Source organism: Bufo bufo, chromosome 4 (genome assembly GCF_905171765.1).
Source record: "Bufo bufo chromosome 4, aBufBuf1.1, whole genome shotgun sequence".
NCBI classification, from domain to species: domain Eukaryota; kingdom Metazoa; phylum Chordata; class Amphibia; order Anura; family Bufonidae; genus Bufo; species Bufo bufo.
Window position 1 is genome coordinate 28,375,030 of NC_053392.1, and position 22,669 is coordinate 28,397,698.

The window sequence follows — 22,669 nt, forward strand, 5'->3', positions numbered from 1 at the left end:
CGAAGGATGCGATCATGTGACTCGGGCGGAGTCACGTGACCAAGGGGAGGAGCAGGGAGCGGCGATACGCTCTGAATTGTGTTTTGGAGGTTTCGCAGAGCGGTCGATCGGACCTGAATGAAGACTGGTAAGAAAGCGAGTGGGAGGGGTTAGGGTAGACTCACACGACCGTGTGTAATCCTTTCCGTTTTGCGGTCCGCGTGTGTAATCCTTTCCGTTTGTGTTCAGTATGTCTTCCGTTTTTTACGGTCTGCAAAAAATGGAAGGGGAAAAAAAAAGATAGAGAGGAAAAAAAAAAAAAGCATTATGAAGGCCTTCAAAAATATGGAAACGGATCCACAAAAAACGGATGACGTACGGAAACCATTCCGTATGTCATCTGCAATTTGCGGATCCATTGACTTGAATGGGACTGCGGACCGATCTGTGCAGACAATAGTAGGACAAGCTTCATATTTTTGCGGACTAGAAACGCAGAAAAACGCGGATGCGGACAACATACTGAACGTTGTCCGCACATTTTATTCAACCATAGAAATGAATGGATCCCCATCTATTCCGCAAAATGCGGAATGGATGCAGATCGGGTGCGGATAAAATAATACGGTCGTGTGAATGTACCCTTATGACGATGTGAGCAGCAGAGATGACGTGCTGCTGCCGAGGCATGTGCAGTCAGCGATTGGAGACGCCAAGCAGTGTGCTGCTGCCGAGACATGTGCAGTCAGTGATTGGAGACGCCAAGTAGTGTGCTGCTGCCGAGACATGCCAGGTCAGTGATTGGAGACGCCAAGCAGTGTGCTGCTGCCGAGACATGCCAGGTCAGTGATTGAAGACGCCAAGCAGTGTGCTGCTGCCGAGACATGCCAGGTCAGTGATTGGAGACGCCAAGCAGTGTGCTGCTGCCGAGACATGCCAGGTCAGTGATTGGAGACGCCAAGCAGTGTGCTGCTGCCGAGACATGCCAGGTCAGTGATTGGAGACGCCAAGCAGTGTGCTGCTGCCAGGGCATGCGCAGTCAGTGATTGAAGACGCCAAGCAGTGTGCTGCTGCCGAGGCATGCGCAGTCAGTGATTGGAGATGCCAAGCAGTGTGCTGCTGCCGAGACATGCCAGGTCAGTGATTGAAGACGCCAAGCAGTGTTCTGCTGCCGAGGCATGCGCAGTCAGTGATTGGAGATGCCAAGCAGTGTGCTGCTGCCGAGACATGCCAGGTCAGTGATTGGAGACGCCAAGCAGTGTGCTGCTGCCGAGACATGCCAGGTCAGTGATTGGAGACGCCAAGCAGTGTGCTGCTGCCGAGACATGCCAGGTCAGTGATTGGAGACGCCAAGTAGTGTGCTGCTGCCGAGACATGCCAGGTCAGTGATTGGAGACGCCAAGCAGTGTGCTGCTGCCGAGACATGCCAGGTCAGTGATTGGAGACGCCAAGCAGTGTGCTGCTGCCAGGGCATGCACAGTCAGTGATTGGAGACGCCAAGCCGTGTGCTGCTGCCGAGGCATGTGCAGTCAGCAATTGGAGACGCCAAGCAGTGTGCTGCTGCCGAGACATGCCAGGTCAGTGATTGGAGACGCCAAGCAGTGTGCTGCTGCCAGGGCATGCACAGTCAGTGATTGGAGACGCCAAGCCGTGTGCTGCTGCCGAGGCATGTGCAGTCAGCAATTGGAGACGCCAAGCAGTGTGCTGCTGCTGAGACATGTGCAGTTAGCGATTGGTGACGCCAAGCAGTGTGCTGCTGCCGAGACATGCGCAGTCAGTGATTGGAGACGCCAAGCCGTGTGCTGCTGCCGAGGCATGTGCAGTCAGCGATTGGAGATGCCAAGAAGTGTGCTGCTGCCGAGACATGCGTAGTCAGTAACAATAAAGACTCGATGGAGAATAATGCTGCCGTCATCGATTAACTGAATGTCTGTTGGCGGGCTGCTGTGGATCGGGGGCCCAAGACTGGCTGATGCATATCTCCTGAATCGAGTCAAGAAGGTACAGAAGTGCTGCTCTACATATAATGTTTCGCTGCTATTCTCATGATGGGTCATCTGTATCTGATCGGTAAGGGTCCAACACTCGGGACCCTCGCCGTTCAGCGTTCCTGTGAGCACCGCGGCCTTCTCTCAAGCTTTTGCTTGGCCTGTGACATCACGTTCATTGGTCACGTGGCCTAGGAGCAGCTCGGCCCCATAGAAGTGAATGGGGCTGAGCGCGATACCAAGAACAGCCACTATGCAATGTACGGCGCTGTGCTTGGTGAGCGGGGAGAAGGCTGCGGCGCTCGCAGGTGTTCCGCTGCCTTCTCAAGCAGCTGATCAGTGGGGGTCACAGGTGTCGGACCCCCACCGATCAGAGACTGTTGATCAATCCAGAGAACAGGTCATCAGTATAAAAATCCTGGAAACACCTTTTAAGCTGGCACCATAGTATTTTTATGGCGCAGTTTGTAGCCGACTGTCCATCAGGCAGTCAAATGTCAGGTCTCGCTGTCAGAAAAACTGCCAGGAACCACACGGATAACCCAGAACTGCACACGGGCGCACACTGCTCCGAGGCATCAAACTAGGTTCTCTGAAAGGCCATGGATTATTAGAGCATACAAGGACTAAGCATTCAAATTTCAGGTTTTAAAGGGCATCTGTCAGCAGTTCTGTCCCTATGACACTGGCTGACCTGTTACATGTGCACTTGGTAGCTGAAGGCATCTGTGTTGGTCCGGTGTCCATACGTGCTCGCGTTACTGAGAAAGATCATGTTTAATTATATGCAAATGAGCCTCTAGGAGCAACGGGGGCGTCACCATTACACCTAGAGGCTCTGCTCTCTCTGCACCTGCTGTGTCCTCTTCACTTTTGACAGAACCGGGCGTGATGATGTTTCACTGCCTGGTCCTGTCAATCATAGTACAGAGGGCGCAGCAGTTGCAGAGAGAGCAGAGCCTCTAGGTGTAATGGTAACGCCCCCGTTGCTCCTAGAGGCTCATTTGCATATAGTAAAACAATCTTTCTCAGCACTGCGGGCATATAGGAACATGGGACTAACACAGACGTCTTCAGCTGCCAAGTGCACATGTAACAGGTCGGCCGGTGTCATGTTACGTTATATATTATAATGCAGTGTATTACACTTTATATCATGTTACATTATACACTATTATCCATTGTTTTACATTATGTCGTTTATTAATTTACCTGATATTTAGGTATTTTATATTATTTCATGTTACGTGATATGTTATATATTGTATTATGAGCTATTTCCCATCGTGTAGTTTATTGATTTACCAGACCTTGTACATTACACCGTAGATCAGGTTACATTTAGTGTAATGTGCTGCAGCTATTCTCTCGGCACCCGGCGTCTCGGAGGCGTCTCCCGCTGTGCAGCGCGGCTATTTTACGCCGCTGCCTCAGGGGTCTGCCTGACACCTGTTATCCCAGGTCTTTATATACCGTGAGTGGGAGGTCCCGCTGGACCGCCATATTTACGTCTGCGCCCCGGCAGCTGAGCCCGGAGCCCACTGGGGAGGGCAGGGGAGCGGACGCCTCTGGGACGCCATTCTGTGTCTGCCCATCTGTTTATAGACAGTGACATCGGCGCAGAGACGCCCATCAGGGGGCACCGCACAAAAGGGTATGATTAACGGTATATCCAGCCCAGGACTGCGGCTCCTGTGTTAACCTCTTCATGACTGCACTGCTGAACATCCTCACACACAATCACATACCTGACCCATGTAACAGTGTGTTATATACAGTATATGGCTTACATAGGACTGCAGGTGATGCCTACTGCAGGGCTTGACAAATTTCCTTGGAATCTAGGAGCCCGCTAAAAAAGTTAGGAGCCAGGTGGAGCCGCGTCATAAAGCCCCCAGTAGATGCCCCCATAGGGCTCCCCCCCCCCCCCACTTCTCCATAGAGCCCCCCAATAATGCATGCCAGTACATAGGGCCCCCATAGTGCTCCTTCCCCTCTTCTCCATAGTGCCCCTCCATATTGTGCCAGTATATAGGGCCCCTTTATTGCTTCCCCTCCTCATAGTGCCCCCCCATATTGTGCCAGTATATAGGGCCCCATAGTGCTTCTCCTCTTCATACTGCCCCCCCATATTGTGCCAGTATATAGGGCCCCATAGTGCTCGCCCCCCCATATTGTGCCAGTATATAGGCCCCCATAGTGCCCCCCCCATATTGTGCCAGTATATAGGGCCCCATAGTGCTTCCCCTCTTCATAGTGCCCCCCCATATTGTGCCAGTATATAGGGCCCCATAGTGCTCGCCCCCCCATATTGTGCCAGTATATAGGCCCCCATAGTGCCCCCCCATATTGTGCCAGTATATAGGCCCCCATAGTGCCCCCCCATATTGTGCCAGTATATAGGTCCCCATAGTGCTTCCCCTCTTCATAGTGCCCCCCCATATTGTGCCAGTATATAGGGCCCCTTTATTGCTTCCCCTCTTCATAGTGGCCCCCCCATATTGTGCCAGTATATAGGTCCCCATAGTGCTTCCCCTCTTCATAGTGCCCCCCCATATTGTGCCAGTATATAGGGCCCCTTTATTGCTTCCCCTCCTCATAGTGCCCCCCCATATTGTGCCAGTATATAGGGCCCCTTTATTGCTTCCCCTCTTCATAGTGCCCCCCCATATTGTGCCAGTATATAGGGCCCCTTTATTGCTTCCCCTCTTCTCCATAGTGCCCCCCCATATTGTGCCAGTATATAGGGCCCCTTTATTGCTTCCCCTCTTCTCCATAGTGCCCCCCCCATAATGTGCCAGTATATAGGGCCCCCACCCCCCTTCTTGCCACAGTATACTATAAGTAATAAATACAATAAACTCATGTACTTACCTTATGCTGCTGTCAGTGATGCGATGCAGCCTCTTCCGGCCTGTGTCCTGCACTGTACGGCTCAGGTGGCGCGATGACGTCATAGCGCCGCCTGCACCGGCCTCTGATAGGCTACAGGCACTAGGCCTGTAGCCTATCAGAGGAACGGGCAAGGGAGACGCCTCTCCCGTGCTCCTCCGCACCATTCATCTGTATGGCTGTCCTGAGGACGGCGATTCAGATGAATATGGAGATGAGCGCTTCCACAATGGAGGCGCTCATCTCCACTCCTGCTGCCTCCGGACAGAACGGGCCCCCCCTCCGGCGCTCCGCACCCATCGCCTGTGCACCTTTGAAAACGGGCTGACAAATACCCAAGCGCCAGGACCAAATTCCTAATCGCCATGGCCTATTGCATTATCTATACTCCTCATGTGTTTCCTGTGATGTTACATGGGACTGCAGGTGATGCCTACTGCATTATCTATACTCCTCATGTGTTTCCTGTGATGTTACATGGGACTGCAGGTGATGCCTACTGCATTATCTATACTCCTCATGTGTTTCCTGCTCGTTCAGTGGAGGTGAAGTGCTGTACCTCCACAGTATGTCGCTGCATTGTGTCTGGGCAGCAAAGGGTTGATTACACCGCGCGATCTGCTGCCCAGAAAGGATCTTTTACTCGCCTGCACGAAGCGACGGTTTCGGCTGCACCATTAGACGGGCAGATTGTTGGTAACAAGTGTTCGCAGGAGCGTTCATCCCAGATAATCTGCCTGATTATCAGCATGTTTACCTCCACCATTACATAGAACTGCAGGAGGTTATCACTGCATTATCAGTGGTCTTACATAGGACTGCAGGTGACATCTACTACACTATCTGTACTCAGAGAGCGATCACTTTTATCTGTGGTGTTACATAGGACTGCAGGTGACATCTACTACACTATCTGTACTCAGAGAGTTATCACTGTGTTATCAGTGGTCTTACATAGGACTGCAGGTGACATCTACTACACTATCTGTACTCAGAGAGCGATCACTTTTATCTGTGGTGTTACATAGGACTGCAGGTGACATCTACTACACTATCTGTACTCAGAGAGCGATCACTTTTATCTGTGGTGTTACATAGGACTGCAGGTGACATCTACTACATTATCTGTACTCAGAGAGTTATCAGTGTGTTATCTGTGGTGTTACATAGGACTGCAGGTGACATCTACTACATCATCTGTACTCGGAGAGTTATCAGTGTGTTATCTGTGGTGTTACATAGGACTGCAGGTGACATCTACTACACTATCTGTACTCAGAGAGTTATCAGTGTGTTATCAGTGGTCTTACATAGGACTGCAGGTGACATCTACTACACTATCTGTACTCAGAGAGCGATCACTTTTATCTGTGGTGTTACATAGGACTGCAGGTGACATCTACTACATTATCTGTACTCGGAGAGTTATCAGTGTGTTATCTGTGGCGTTACATAGGACTGCGGGTGACATCTACTACATTATCTGTACTCAGAGAGTTATCACTGTGTTATCTGTGGAGTTACATAGGACTGCAAGTGACCTCTACTACATTATCTGTACTCAGAGAGTTATTACTGTGTTATCTGTGGTTTTACATAGGACTGCAAGTGACACATGGTGCATTATCAGTACTGGTATCCTCAGTGCTGTACAGGAGATCATGTTCTGTCATAGCAGGAGGAAACTGATCCATAACATCCTGCTTTATGAGAAATAACAGTAAATCAGCAGTGACTGCAGCTCTGGGTGTGACTAGAGTTGAAGACTGTGTGTCATTTTCAAGCTTCGTTGTGTTTGATCTTCTTTTGTAGGACGGTTGTCATCGCAAACGATCAAACAAGAGAAGGTGGATTATGTCAAGGTGTCCGTGGGGGGCCACGGGTCCAACGGCACTACGGCGACCCCTACAGGTGAGATCGGGTGACACTGACAGTAAGAAAACTCCCCGTAAATAACGTCCTGCCGTCCATCTGTTCTAATGCGGGCGCACTACAGCTGTATTATGGGGAGCTGATAGGCTGAAAAATCCTACTCCATCATCCCTGTTCCCATCTCCCCATCTCACACTTAGGCCTCATGCACACGACCGTTGTGTGCGTCCGTGGTTCCGTTTTCTGTTTTTTTTTTCGCGGACCCATTGACTTTCAAGGGGTCCGTGGAAAAATCGGAAAATGCACCGTTTGGCAGCCGCATCCGTGATCCGTGTTTCCTGGCCGTGAAAAAAATATAACCTGTACTATTTTTTTCACGGTCAACGGTTCGCGGACCCATTCAAGTCAATGGGTCCGTGAAAAATCACGGATGCACACAAGATTGTCATCCGCGTCCGTGATCCGTGTCCATTTTTTCCTATCATTTCAATGGCAAACTTGACTTAGATTTATTTTTCATGTCCGTGGATCCTCCAAAAATCAAGGAAGACCCACGGAAGAAAAAACGGACACTGATCATGGAACAACGGAAACCGTTTTTGCGGACCGCTAAAAAAAACGTCTGTGTGCATGAGACCTTAGTATATCACATTCACATTATAATCTCCCTATTTTACATCTTACATCACTCCCATCATCCATGTCCACAGGAGCTCACAATCTAATCTCCATTTAATCTCACACACAATGTATTAATCCGTGTCCCCCGAAGTTCACATTATAATGTTCCTATCTCAATGTATCACTCCCATCATCCCTCTCCCCAGGAGCTCACAATCTAATCTCCCTATCTCACACACATTGTATCACTCCCATCATCCCTGTCCCCAGGAGCTCACAATCTAATCTCCTTATCTCACACACATTGTATCACTCCCATCATCCATGTCCACAGGAGCTCACAATCTAATCTCCCTATCTCACACACATTGTATCACTCCCATCATCCCTGTCCCCAGGAGCTCACAATCTAATCTCCCTATCTCACACACATTGTATCACTCCCATCATCCCTGTCCCCAGGAGCTCACAATCTAATCTCCCTATCTCACACACATTGTATCACTCCCATCATCCCTGTCCCCAGGAGCTCACAATCTAATCTCCCTATCTCACACACATTGTATCACTCCCATCATCCCTGTCCCCAGGAGCTCACAATCTAATCTCCCTATCTCACACACATTGTATCACTCCCATCATCCCTGTCCCCAGGAGCTCACAATCTAATCTCCCTATCTTACACACATTGTATCACTCCCATCATCCCTGTCCCCAGGAGCTCACAATCTAATCTCCCTATCTCACACACATTGTATCACTCCCATCATCCCTGTCCCCAGGAGCTCACAATCTAATCTCCCTATTTTACACACATTGTATCACTCCCATCATCCCTGTCCCCAGGAGCTCACAATCTAATCTCCCTATCTCACACACATTGTATCACTCCCATCATCCCTGTCCCCAGGAGCTCACAATCTAATCTCACTATCACCCCCTGGAGGATATAAGATCATGATACCTGAGACATAACAGGACACAAGCACTGCAGCTCTAGAGGTGACTACAGTTTTTTAGACATGATGTTAAATAAACTGTTTCCATTCTGGTCAGAGAGCAGAGTTATTGCCTCAATGTCAGGAGGCTGCTACACCTCTATCCTTTTGGATTATTGAGGTTGACAGTGGTACAAACTCTTCTGTTACAGGACGGCCATCATCCCAGCTAAGGAAATATGAAGACCTGGACTACATGAAGGGGCCAGTGGGGGGCCCCGGGTCAGAGGGTGCAGGAGCCACATCTAGAGGTGAGATGTCTCCAGATCAAGTAGGCGTCCCTGTAACCCCTTCTGGACCTCCTCCTTACATATCCAGCATTTTACAATGGCTCACACGGCTGAGCGGGAGCCATAGCCGCCGGGTTTCTGCTGCTTTAAATAGACATCGAAGGCTGATGTTTGTGATCTGAGATAAATCCAATTAGACATTTAACCCCTCAGATGCCATGGTGAGTTGTGACCATTGCATCCAAGAGGTTTTTCTTCGGGAGAGCTGCCCGCCCAGGATCCGAACAGCTTTACCGTGCTGAGATTGGGGAAGCTGTTTGTTTGCTGTGGTAGCCTGGAGCCTTAGGAAGGATCCAAGGCTACCACAGCAATAGTTCCTATTGAGCCCTGTCTGTGAGCTCCACAGGTACCCGCGGGCAGAGCTCCACAGGTACCCGCGGGCAGATCTCCGTAGGAACCCCCGGGCAGAACTCCGTAGGAACCCCCGGGCAGATCTCCGTAGGAACCCCCGGGCAGAGCTCCTTAGGAACCCCCGGGCAGAGCTCCTTAGGAACCCCCGGGCAGAGCTCCATAGGAACCCCCGGGCAGAGCTCCATAGGAACCCCCGGGCAGATCTCCATAGGAACCCCCGGGCAGAGCTCCGTAGGAACCCCCGGGCAGAGCTCCTTAGGAACCCCCGGGCAGATCTCCGTAGGAACCCCCGGGCAGATCTCCGTAGGAACCCCCGGGCAGAGCTCCGTAGGAACCCCCGGGCAGAGCTCCGTAGGAACCCCCGGGCAGATCTCCGTAGCAACCCGCGGGCAGGGCTTTGTAGGATGCCCAAGGCAGGGCTCCATAGGAACTATTGCTGTGATGGGACTATGGACCCTTATTCTCGGGATCGGTGGGGGGCCCATCAGTCAGAATTCCAGTGATCTAACAGTTGTTCCATTCAGTGGATAGGGGATAACTTCTTGTTCCCAAAATGCCCCTTTAAATAGCTCTTTATAAAAGTCCTCTCCTATATGGCAGCGTGTGATGTGACCATTTACTGTGGTCGGTGATGTCATTATATGATAACTGCCTATTAAGTGATAGCACAAGCTCTCTCTGGTCACCTAGTATTTGTGAATTGCCGATAAACTAAACTAGTCTTCTTCCAAGGGCATCCAGCAAATGCAGCTCTGGATGTGACTAGAGTGTAAGACATGATATCAGTTTGGATCAGTCAGAGCAACTAGGCTTGTATTTTTCTTGGAGATGTTTCGCTGGTCATCCAACTGGATTTCTCAATTACAATCAGTTATGGAGATATGAAGCAGATTGCGTTTTCATGACTGAAGCTATTTGTTGCGATTAAACTGCTTTAGGAGAGATGTTAGAACAGCATTGTAAGTGGCAGACAGTAGATGTCTCATCCTCCACTTGTATTCAAGCTTCATTTCTCCAACTTAACATAATTAGATGCACACCTTGCTGTCAAACAAGTGTCCTTTGTCCTCAAGATGTAGGTACACGACTGAGTCCTGACCGCAGGTGTTGGCTCTTTCCACTGGAAAGTCAGTGGAGTGTTCTGCACATCTTCCTGTGCAAACCTGATGTTATGGTCCACTGTGTTGATCTGTTTGTCTGCCGCCTACAATGCGGCTCTAACGCCTCTCCTGAGGCAGTTTAACCACATCTAATAGCTTCAGTCATGCAAATGCAATCAGCACCTTACCTCCACGAATGAAGCACAAATAACCAGTATTTAATGCCAGAGATTTCTTGCACAAGCTATTCTAATTAAGAAAGTCAGTTGGATGACTAGCGAAATGTCTTCAAGAAAAAAAATTCAACAAGTCTGGTTGCTCTGACTTATCCTTCCTGTTATACCATGACCAAAATGAATGAGGACTAGGAGATGAGCGGATTTCCGGTTATGAAATTCGTTTGCGATTCGTTTACTGGCAAAAGGTGAATTGCGTTATGGATTCCGTTACCAGCCCATAGACTTCTATTGTGACAGAATGAATAATGGAATGCCATTCTGTTATGCATTCCGTCATAGAATTGCGTTGTGGTCCGTGGTAACGGAATCCATAACACAATTCACCTTTTACCAGTAAACGAATCGCAAACGAATTTCAAAATATGAAATTTGCTCATCTCTAATGAGGACCTTCACAGACATACAGTAAATGTGCTTCTATCGTTCACCTTGTTGGGCCGGGCACAGACTATAGTAGGCCTACAGGTACTTTCCTGAGGAAAACCATTAAAGGTCAGTGAGAGCTTCATGGGTGTGATCCCACCACGCCTTTTTTTTCCTCAGTGCCCAGGGCCCCATCAATATCAGCGACTGATAGAGGCACAGTTACATGGTCTCCGGTGACACATTGTTTGGTTATATATCCAGGCCAGGTGACCACCAAGCCAATCAAGCAAGAGGAACCAGAGTATATCAAGGTGTCAGTTGGAGCGCAAGGACTGGTCAATACCACAGTATCATCAAGAGGTAAGAAACGGCAAAGACCTGTGACTCTGTTTTCCATTGGAATTTGGGACCCATAGCTTATGTTATTAGTTTCCTTCAGTGGTCACTGAGATGTGACTCCAGGACACCATTATTATAATGACAAGCCCAGAAGCCACCTCCTCTTCACAAGGGACTATAGGGATTGAGCTCATTAACTAGGACATAGACATTCCCTCATAGTGTGTAGTCTTCAAGGTCCCATCTCACAGTTTATGGCATATCTCTAGGTGTGAGTCCTGCCTCTGGGTCCCTCTTCTATCTCCAGAACGGGGCCCCCAAAGTGAAAGGAGAGCAACCGTGCATTGGCATTCACCCTCCATCTATAGCAGTTAATGGATTGGACACCATGCATGGGTATGCCGCTCTCCATTTACTTCAGGGACCCTGTTCTGGACATCAAACAAGGAGGCGCTCAATAAATCGTTGATCGCGTCTCTTATGTGTATATTGAAATCTTTGCCGACAGCACATCACCATGAGTAAACAAGGGATGCACTGCTAAATATGATGGAAACTGTGGTGAAGGAACAAAAACCCAATGATGATTGCAGCATTGAAGGCGTAAAACTAAACTAAAAGTCTAAAACTAAGTGATCAGCAATTGACTTGCAATATATTGTCATGGCAGATTATCAGCACATATTCCTCTACAGGTCTGTAGGACCCAACGTGTGTTGTGATGTGCAATGTTCAGTATGTAAGCACCTCTACAGAGTAGTCAGTGGACACACACGCATTTAGGGTAATAGTTGTCACCTCTTCTCAAGTCTTATTTTTGTAGGCCAAGGTGGACAACCATAAGGGCAGAAACAAGTTGTATCAGGAGCTTGTTGATCTCTGTAAGGATCAGGTAATGCACTTGAGCAAGACACCCGACTGCTTTTATTTCAAGGTAATCATTTCTAGCAGTCACTTATTTGTCTTAAGTCCTAGGTTGAAGTTAGTTTTTTCCATGGTTGTTCTTTTTAGACTTAGGCCCTAGGTTGGAGTTCATCTTTTTCCATGGTTGTTCTTTTTAGACTTAGGCCCTAGGTTGGAGTTCATCTTTTTCCATGGTTGTTCTTTTTACACTTAGGCCCTAGGTTGGAGTTCATCATTTTCCATGGTTGTTCTTTTTAGACTTAGGCCCTAGGTTGGAGTTCATCTTCTTCCTTGGTTGTCATCCCTGGCCTTTAGGTCCTAGATTGGAGTTCGTTCTTCCATGGTTATCCTCCCTTGCATTAGGTCCTGGGTTGGAGTTCCTTGGCTGTTCTCCTTTTGCCTTTGATCAGAGTTTGTCATTCCATGGTTGTCCTCCCTTGTCTTGGGTTCTAGGTTAAAAATTCATCTTATTTATTGTCCTCCTTTTGCTTAAGGTCCTAGATTGGAGTTTATGTTCTTCTATGGTTGTCCTCCCTTGAGCACTGATGTAAGCTTTGTCTACCCACTAGACAAACATTGTGGAACACTTCCGAAAACAGTGTCAAAAAGGTTGCTTTACCCATATTACCAGTCAGATTGCAGCTCTCATTTTATGTTGGAGAACTGAAGTAGACAGTGGACACCAGTAGTCCATCTGAAACTATATCTGGTTGTATATATGGACTGACTTACTTGACTTTATGTTGTGATTATCCTAAGTATTTGACCATGTAAAGACACAATGATTAGATGGTCGAGAGGCCTCTGTATCGTCTTTGCAGTAAGGCTCCATTCACACGTCCGCATTTTCGTTCCGCTTTTTGCGGAACGGAATTGCGGACCCATTCATTTCTATGGGACCTGGAATTGCGGATCCGCACTTCCGGGTCCGCATTTCCGTTCCCGAAAAATATAGAACATGTCCTATTCTTGTCCGCATTTGCGGACAAGAATAGGCATTTTCTATTAAGTGCTGGCGATGTGCGGACCGCAAAATGCGGAATGCACATCGCCGATGTCCGTTTTTTGCGGATCCACACACACGGACGTGTGAATGGACCCTTAACCTGATTCTTGGAGAGTGTCCAATATAGAAGGATTGCAAAGGTGGGACAATGACTTGCTAGGTATATTGAAATGGTTAACATGTGCATCGGTGCTAATTTGTAGCCTGGTATCTTGGAGAGTGGGTTCTACCTAAATCCACCCAGATAGTCCACTTGGTAAGGAGAGTCCAATTTACCACCAAATGACATACAGTCAGGTCCATAAATATTGGGACATTGACACAATTGTAACATTTTGGGCTCTATACACCACCACAATGGATTTGAAATGAAACGAACAAGATGTGCTTTACCTGCAGACTGTCAGCTTTAATTAAAGGGTATTTACATCCAAATCAAAGAAAAGTAATTGTCGAGGCTCGCCTGGTCCCAGGTTGAAATGGAAGCACGGATATTCGCCAGGAACTAAGCGATAGTAGAAATATAAGTGAAGGAGATCCAGCTTCCAAACAACATATAGATGCTTTAATGAAAAAGGTGCTAAAATCCGGACATGTACATCAGGTCTACGCGTTTCAGATCCTTACTCATGACAACATGGTGGTGTGAGACACTGGCCTTAAATAAGGGGAAGGTCAGACATATCAGGTGGACACCATCAGCAGATAGCCCCACCTCTGAGACATAAGAACATATGCTAAAGAAGAAAAACTTCAAGGGAAACAATAAAGTACCGGGGTCAGTAATGCAGTATTAAGACCCATTGGTACACAGGTACCCATAGTAAAGATCCAATAAGATTCTCTATTTAAAAAGGACTCTCCTATGATCCCCTCCACGTTTAGGGAATTTAACTCGTTCCACCCCCTGCACAACGAGGCCACTGGTATCACCTGCATGACAAGCCGCATAGTGTGAACTGACTGCAGAGACGTTCCTGGTCTGCACATGCGGAATATCAGAGATATGCCGGCGGATCCTGGTTTTAAGGCTGTTAGAGGTGCAGCCTATATACTGTAGGCGGCATGTCATGCAGGTGATGCAGGACACCACTAAACTAGTGTTGCAGTTAATATACTGTTTCAAAGTAAAAGTTTTTTGATTGGACGCAGAGACAACAGTTTGGCTAGTTGAGAGACGCTTGCAGCAGGTGCAAATGCGATGTCCGCACTTGTAGTTTCCCTTAAAATGTAACCAGCTCTGCTGTGTCTGGGAATCATCCAAAAACCAAACTAGGGCTGACACGTTGGCCCAAAGTAGGGGCTCGACGAGCAATACATTTAATATTAGAGCTGAGAACATCAGACCACGGTCCATCCATGCGCAGCACGGACAGATCTCACTGAATTCAGCACTATAGACTGGGGCGCTGTTCTTGGGGACCTCACTGTTAAAGTCAGAACCACTGCTACACCTATTTTTTGGAAAAACTAGATCTACCCGTGGTTTATGTTTGACTTGTGCCGTGGCCTGTGTCAGACTACTGTTGACAGTACATGGGCAGGATGACACGAGGAAGCAAAGAGAGCGCTATTGCCTGCCGTCTCCTTGCGGTAAGTGCGGGTGACTATGTTGGAGTCGGTAACATTGCCCTCCAGAGTCAAATCCAAAAAAGCAATAAATGTACAGTTGAAATTGATAGTAAATTTCAAATTCAATGTATTATTATTTAGGAACTCCTCAGACAGTGGTATGGCGGTATGGTCACCTGACCGGAGGAACAACAAGTCATCAATATAACGGCCATACCACCGTAATGAGGGGGCCCAAATATTGTGATCTGAAAAAAGATAGCAGTGTTCCCACCACGCCATGTAGATGTTGGCCACGGAGGGCGAGAATTTAGCCCCCATGGAAACACCGGTGCGTTGGAGGAAAAAACGGTGGTTAAACATGAATACATTGTGTTTAAGCAGAAAATGGACAACATCACATATGTAGTCCTGAAATTCCAGGCTGAAACCAGCGTAAGTATTCAGGAACCATCGTAAAAAGGCAATGGCTGCAGCGTGAGGGATGACAGTGTATAAGGATGTGACATCCGCAGTTATCCAGACATTCTCCGGCCTCCAAGGAAATTCATAAAAGGACTGAAGTACAGTTCTGGTGTCTAGAAGGAAACCCGGAATAGTCTGGACAAGTGGCTGCAACCCACGCAGACAACCGCTCCGTGAATGAACCTATCCCGGCCACGATAGGCTGCATAGATGGGGGGAGGCCTGGTTTGTGGATCTTGGGCAAAGAGTGGAAGATGGGAGTAATAGGATGTAAAACATATATAAAATCAGCTTGTTTCTGATCCATAAAACCACTCTTAACCCCCGAGGACAACAAGGAAACCAGATCATTCTGAAACTGGGGGGTGGGGTCATGTGACATCTCCAGATATGTGTCCGAGTCTCCTAACATGAGAAGATATATGGAGCGGTCCATGACCACCACCGACCCCCCCCTTTATCCGCCTGTTTAATGATGACATCCTTCATATTCTCAAGCTCTTTTAGAGCCATTTTTTCAGCAATGGACAGGTTACAGTTGATATAAAATGTAGCCACTGACTGGCATGTATCCCTCAAAGCAACCAGATCTCACTCCACTGGTTCCTGAAAATGATCAAGAGCCAGAGAGCGAGACTGTACGGGATAGAAATCACGGTTGTGAGTAACAAAATTGTGAGAAAAATCTGAGACAGTCAGGGAATTGGAAAGGTCCCGACATTGCTGAAGATGAGAGATGTGGACAAGTTCCTGAAAGGACAATCTCGTCTGGCTTAGAGGCCATCACAGGAGTGATAAACGCAGGAACCGGACCAGCAGGAGAGGATTCTTCTGTATCCACATGAGCAAAGTGTTTCTTCAAGGTGAGGTCCCGAGCTAATTTGTTAACGTCCAATAAGGTCTTGTAGATGTCAAAATGGCACGTTGGTGGAAAAGATAGTCCTTTAGACAAAACTTCAATCTGTGGTTGGGAGAGTATCTTAGAAGAAATATTGATCACTTGAGAATGAACTATGTTTTTCTCTGACGCGAGGGATAACGCCCGCCTTTTCTTATGTCTGCGCCCTGCTCGGCGTTTTTTGCTAGTTTCCCAGAGCAGGTGGTATCCATCTATGCGGCCTATCGTGGCCGGGATAGGTTCATTCACGGAGCGGTTGTCTGCGTGGTAGGGATCGACCGATATTGATTTTTTAGGGCCGATACCGATAATTTGTGAACTTTCAAGCCGATAGCCGATAAATTCCCAGAATATCGGTATAAATTTTTTTTTTTTTTTTTTTTAAATCCTACACAAATCTGCTGAAAATTAATATGTTTATTGTTAACGTGTATTTTTATTTTTTTTGTAAATCTTTCTTTTTTTATTTATACTTAATATTTTCTTTTTTTTTTTTTTTACTAACTTTTAGCCCCCTTAGGGAATAGAACCCTTGTCCTATTCACCCTGATAGATCTCTATCAGGGTGAATAGGAGCTCACACTGTCCCTGCTGCTCTGTGGTCTGTGCACACAGCAGCATGGAGCTTACCATGGCAGCTAGGGCTTCAGTAGCGTCCTGGCTGCCATGGTAACCGATCGGAGCCCCAGGATTTCACTGCTGGGGCTCCGATCGGAGGAGCAGGGGAGAGGGGACCCTGTGGCCACTCCCACCAATGATTAATACTGGGGGGGGGGGGCTTGGGTGGGGGGTCGCACTGCGCCACCAACGTTTTTAATACTGGGATGGGGTGGGGGGCGCACTGCGCCACCAATGATTAATACTGGGGGGGGGGGCGCACTGCGCCACCAATGAAGAGAAATCTCTCATTAATTCATATACAGGAGGCGGGAGCTGGCTGCAGAATCACATAGCCGGCTCCCGACCTATGAGCGGTAGCTGCGATCCGCGGCACCTGAGGGGTTAACTACCGCAGATCGCAGCTACCGCTCATAGATGTCGGGAGCCGGCTATGTGATTCTGCAGCCAGCTCCCGCCTCCTGTATATGAATCAATGAAAGACTTATCTTCATTGGTGGAGCGGTGGCCACAGCCCCTCCCCTTCTCTTGTCCTCTCTCCTCTAATTGGCAGCAGCAGCAGCACAGGGGGAGGAGACACTGCTTCCTTCTCCCCTGTGCTGCTGAGGGAACACGGAGAGCGCTGAGAGCAGCGTGATCTGTGTTCCCAATACGTTATAGGAATATCGGCAAAATAGATGCCGATACCGATAACTGTCAAAATCCTGAATATCGGCCGATATCTCTAAAACCGATAATCGGTCGATCCCTACTGCGTGGGTTGCAGCCACTTGTCCAGACTATTCCGGGTTTCCTTCTAGACACCAGAACTGTACTTCAGTCCTTTTATGAATTTCCTTGGAGGCCGGAGAATGTCTGGATAACTGCGGATGTCACATCCTTATACACGGTCATCCCTCACGCTGCAGCCATTGCCTTTTTACGATGGTTCCTGAATACTTACGCTGGTTTCAGCCTGGAATTTCAGGACTACATATGTGATGTTGTCCATTTTCTGCTTAAACACAATGTATTCATGTTTAACCACCGTTTTTTTCCTCCAACGCACCGGTGTTTCCATGGGAGCAAAATTCTCGCCCCTCCATGGCCAACATCTACATGGCGTGGTGGGAACACTGCTATCTTTTCTCAGATCACCACATTTGGGCCCCCTCATTACGGTGGTATGGCCGTTACATTGATGACTTGTTGTTCCTCCGGTCAGGTGACCATACCGCCATACCACTGTCTGAGGAGTTCCTAAATAATAATACATTGAATTTGAAATTTACTATCAATTTCAACTGTACATTTATTGCTTTTTTGGATTTGACTCTGGAGGGCAATGTTACCGACTCCAACATAGTCACCCGCACTTACCGCAAGGAGACGGCAGGTAATAGCGCTCTCTTTGCGTCTTCCTGTCATCCTGCTCATGTTGTTTGCAACGTTCCCAGAGGCGAATTCATACGCCTCAGACGGAATTGCTCAAAAAACTTTTACTTTGAAACAGTATATCAACTGCAACACTAGTTTAGTGGTGTCCTGCATCACCCGCATGACATGCCACCTACAGTATATAGGCTGCACCTCTAACAGCCTTAAAACCAAGATCCGCCGGCATATCTCTGATATTCCGCATGTGCAGACCAGGAACGTCTCTGCGGTCAGTTCACACTATGCGGCTTGTCATGCAGGTGATACCAGTGGCCTCGTTGTGCAGGGGGTGGAACGAGTTAAATTCCCTAAACGTGGAGGGGATCACAGGAGAGTCCTTTTTAAATAGAGAATCTTATTGGATCTTTACTATGGGTACCTGTGTACCAATGGGTCTTAATACTGCATTACTGACCCCGGTACTTTATTGTTTCCCTTGAAGTTTTTCTTCTTTTCTTTTTCATTTTTAGCATATGTTTTTATGTCTCAGAGGTGGAGCTATCTGCCGATGGTGTCCACCTGATATGTCTGACCTGCCCCTTATTTAAGGCCAGTGTCTCACACCACCATGTTGTCATGAGTAAGGATCTGAAACGCGTAGACCTGATGTACATGTCCGGATTTTAGCACCTTTTTCATTAAAGCATCTATATGTTGTTTGGAAGCTGGATCTCCTTCTTCACTTATATTTTTACATCCAAATCAGGTGAACGGTGCAGGAATTACAGCAGTTTGCATATGTGCCTCCCACTTGTTAAGGGACCAAAAGTAATGGGACAATTGTCTTCTCAGCTGTTCCATGGCCCAGTGCGTGTTATTCCCTCATTATCCCAATTACAATGAGCAGATAAAAGGTCCAGAGTTCATTTCACGTCTGCTATTTGCATTTGGAATCTGTTGCTGTCAACTCTCAAGATGAGATCCAAAGAACTGTCACCATCAGTGAAGCAAGCCATCATTAGGCTGAAAAAAAACAAAACAAACCCATCAGAGAGATAGCAAAAACATTAGGCGCGGCCAAAACAACTGTTTGGAACATTCTTAAAAAGAAGGAAAGCACCGGTGATCTCAGCAACACCAAAAGACCCGGAAGACCACGGAAAACAACTGTGGTGGATGAGCGAAGAATTATTTCCCTGGTGAAGAAAACACCCTTCACAACAGTTGGCCAGATCAAGACCACTCTCCAGGAGGTAGGTGTATCTGTGTCAAAGTCAACAATCAGGAGAAGACTTCACCAGAGTGATTACAGAGGGTTCACCACAAGATGTAAACCATTGGTGAGCCTCAAAAACAGGAAGGCCAGATTAGAGTTTGCCAAACGACATCTAAAAAAGCCTTCAAAGTTCTGGAACAACATCCTATGGACAGATGAGACCAAGATCAACTTGTACCAGAGTGATGGGAAGAGAAGAGTATGGAGAAGGAAAGGAACTGCTCATGATCCTAAGCATACCACCTCATCAGTGAAGCATGGTGGTGGTAGTGTCATGGCGTGGGCATGTATGGCTGCCAATGGAACTGGTTCTCTTGTATTTACTGATGATGTGACTGCTGACAAAAGCAGCAGGATGAATTCTGAAGTGTTTCGGGCAATATTATCTGCTCATATTCAGCCAAATGCTTCAGAACTCATTGGACGGCGCTTCACAGTGCAGATGGACAATGACCCAAAGCATACTGCAAAAGCAACCAATGAGTTTTTTTAAGGGAATGAAGTGGAATGTTTTGTAATGGCCGAGTCAATCACCTGACCTGAATCCGATTGAGCATGCATTTCACTTGCTGAAGACAAAACTGAAGGTAAAATGCCCCAAGAACAAGCAGGAACTGAAGACAGTTGCGGTAGAGGCCTGGCAGAGCATCACCAGGGATGAAACCCAGCATCTGGTGATGTCTATGCGTTCCAGACTTCAGGCTGTAATTGACTGCAAAGGATTTGCAACCAAGTATTAATATGTGAAAGTTTGATTTATGATTATTATTATTCTGTCCCATTACTTTTGGTCCCTTAACAAGTGGGAGGCACATATGCAATCTGTTGTAATTCCTGCACCGTTCACCTGATTTGGATGTAAATACCCTCAAATTAAAGCTGACAGTCTGCAGGTAAAGCTCATCTTGTTTGTTTCATTTCAAATCCATTGTGGTGGTGTATAGAGCCAAAAATGTTAGAATTGTGTCGGTGTCCCAATATTTATGGACCAGACTGTATATGTCGCGTTATACAGAGCACATAAGCTGGTCCTGGAAAAAGAGTAAAAGTGTCCCCATGTTGTAGGCAGGTCCAAATTGACAGGAGGTGAGGCCAACACAAGTAGGCAGGGTCAGTGATACCATAATACAGCACACAATACCACCCCAGAAGAACCAGATACCACAGTACAACACAATGCTGCCCCAGCAGAACCAAATGCCTCCCTAGAAGAAGCCACTGGTGGTGGAGCAGGAAGCCATCGGAGTACACATGCAGCCACCAGCCAGGTAGATAAGTACCTGATGTTCCTAACGTCAGGTTGTTGTGAACCCGTCTGGGAGCGGTGAGGAGCGCTTTGGCAGCCCCCTGGATATTGGCCCACCGTGAAGTTTCCCTGTGGTGTCTATGGCCAGTTCAGCCCTCCACATAAACCAGAACCAGCAACGTTCTGACACGCAGGAATTGGACTCTCCTTGCCAGTTTGTCACTATGGGTGTCGTTGTCTGTCTTCTGCCTGTCTGACCAAGAGGATGTTATTGTAGTTTCTGTGTCTGTGTGGCGCTATTCGGTCAGAAGAGATGGACCACTTATATTCTGGGACAAACTAGGAACCTAAAGTGGCCCTGGAAAAAAACTAAAAGTAGCCCCAAGTTGTAGGTGGTCCAGACTGGCAGAAGGCAGTACAACAGATGAAGGTGTGACCAGCAATGCTATAGTGCAGCACAAAATACCGCCACAGCAGAACTCGATACCATAGTGCAGCACAAAATACTGCCACAGCAGAACTCGATACCACAGTGCAGCACAAAATACCGCCACAGCAGAACTCGATACCATAGTGCAGCACAAAATACCGCCACAGCAGAACCAGATACCACAGTGCAGCACAAAATACCGCCACAGCAGAACCCGATACCACAGTGCAGCACAATATACTGCCACAGCAGAACCCGATACCACAGTGCAGCACAATATACTGCCACAGCAGAACCCGATACCACAGTGCAGCACATTATACTGCCTCAGCAGAACCAAATACCACAGTGCAGTACAATATACTGCCTCACAGAACCAGGTACCACAGTGCAGCACAATATACCGCCCCAGCAGAACCAGATACCACAGTGCAGCACAATATACTGCCCCAGCAGAACCAGATACCACAGTGCAGCACAATATACTGCCCCACAGAACCAGGTACCACAGTGCAGCACAATATACTGCCCCAGCAGAACCAGATACCACAGTGCAGCACAATATACTGCCCCCGCAGAACCAGATACCACAGTGCAGCACAATATACCGCTCCAGCAGAACCAGATACCACAGTGCAGCACAATATACCGCCCCAGCAGAACCAGATACCACAGTGCAGCACAATATACCGCCCCAGCAGAACCAGATACCACAGTGCAGCACAATCTACCGCCCCAGCAGAACCAGGTACCACAGTGCAGCACAATATACCGCCCCAGCAGAACCAAATACCACAGTGCAGCACAATCTACCGCCCCAGCAGAACCAGGTACCACAGTGCAGCACAATATACCGCCCCAGCAGAACCAAATACCACAGTGCAGCACAATCTACCGCCCCAGCAGAACCAGATACCACAGTGCAGCACAATATACTGCCCCAGCAGAACCAGATACCACAGTGCAGCACAATATACCGCCCCAGCAGAACCAAATACCACAGTGCAGCACAATATACCGCCCCAGCAGAACCAGATACCACAGTGCAGCACAATATACCGCCCCAGCAGAACCAGGTACCACAGTGCAGCACAATATACTGCCCCAACAGAACCAGGTACCACAGTGCAGCACAATATACCGCCCCAGCAGAACCAGATACCACAGTGCAGCACAATATACTGCCCCAGCAGAACCAAATACCACAGTGCAGCACAATATACCGCCCCAGCAGAACCAAATACCACAGTGCAGCACAATATACCGCCCCAGCAGAACCAGATACCACAGTGCAGCACAATATACTGCCCCAGCAGAACCAAATACCACAGTGCAGCACAATATACTGCCCCAGCAGAACCAAATACCACAGTGCAGCACAATATACCGCCCCAGCAGAACCAGGTACCACAGTGCAGCACAATATACTGCCCCAACAGAACCAGGTACCACAGTGCAGCACAATATACCGCCCCAGCAGAACCAGATACCACAGTGCAGCACAATATACTGCCCCAGCAGAACCAAATACCACAGTGCAGCACAATATACCGCCCCAGCAGAACCAGATACCACAGTGCAGCACAATATAGTGCCCCAGCATAACCAGATACCACAGTGCAGCACAATATACTGCCCCAGCAGAACCAGATACCACAGTGCAGCACAATATACCGCCCCAGCAGAACCAGATACCACAGTGCAGAACAATATACCGCCCCAGCAGAACCAGATACCACAGTGCAGCACAATATACCGCCCCAGCAGAACCAGATACCACAGTGTAGCACAATATAGTGCCCCAGCAGAACCAAGTACCACAGTGCAGCACAATATACTGCCCCAGCAGAACCAGATACCACAG

General features: G+C 47.9%; 1 protein-coding gene across 6 annotated transcripts in view; it reads left to right on the forward strand.

Annotated features, from left to right (window-relative positions):
- The window catches only part of LOC120997076 (zinc finger protein 12-like), a 61,308-nt gene that overhangs the window by 26,868 nt on the left and 11,771 nt on the right, over positions 1-22,669 (forward strand). For 5 of the 6 annotated variants that reach the window (XM_040426987.1, XM_040426985.1, XM_040426984.1 and 2 more), the window contains exons 8-10: positions 6,672-6,770; positions 8,503-8,601; positions 10,958-11,056. In XM_040426987.1, the coding sequence (XP_040282921.1) occupies positions 6,672-6,770; positions 8,503-8,601; positions 10,958-11,056 (297 nt within the window). Of the gene's footprint in view, positions 1-594; positions 1,981-6,671; positions 6,771-8,502; positions 8,602-10,957; positions 11,057-22,669 lie in introns of those variants that run through there. The other variant, XM_040426989.1, reaches the window with a different exon arrangement.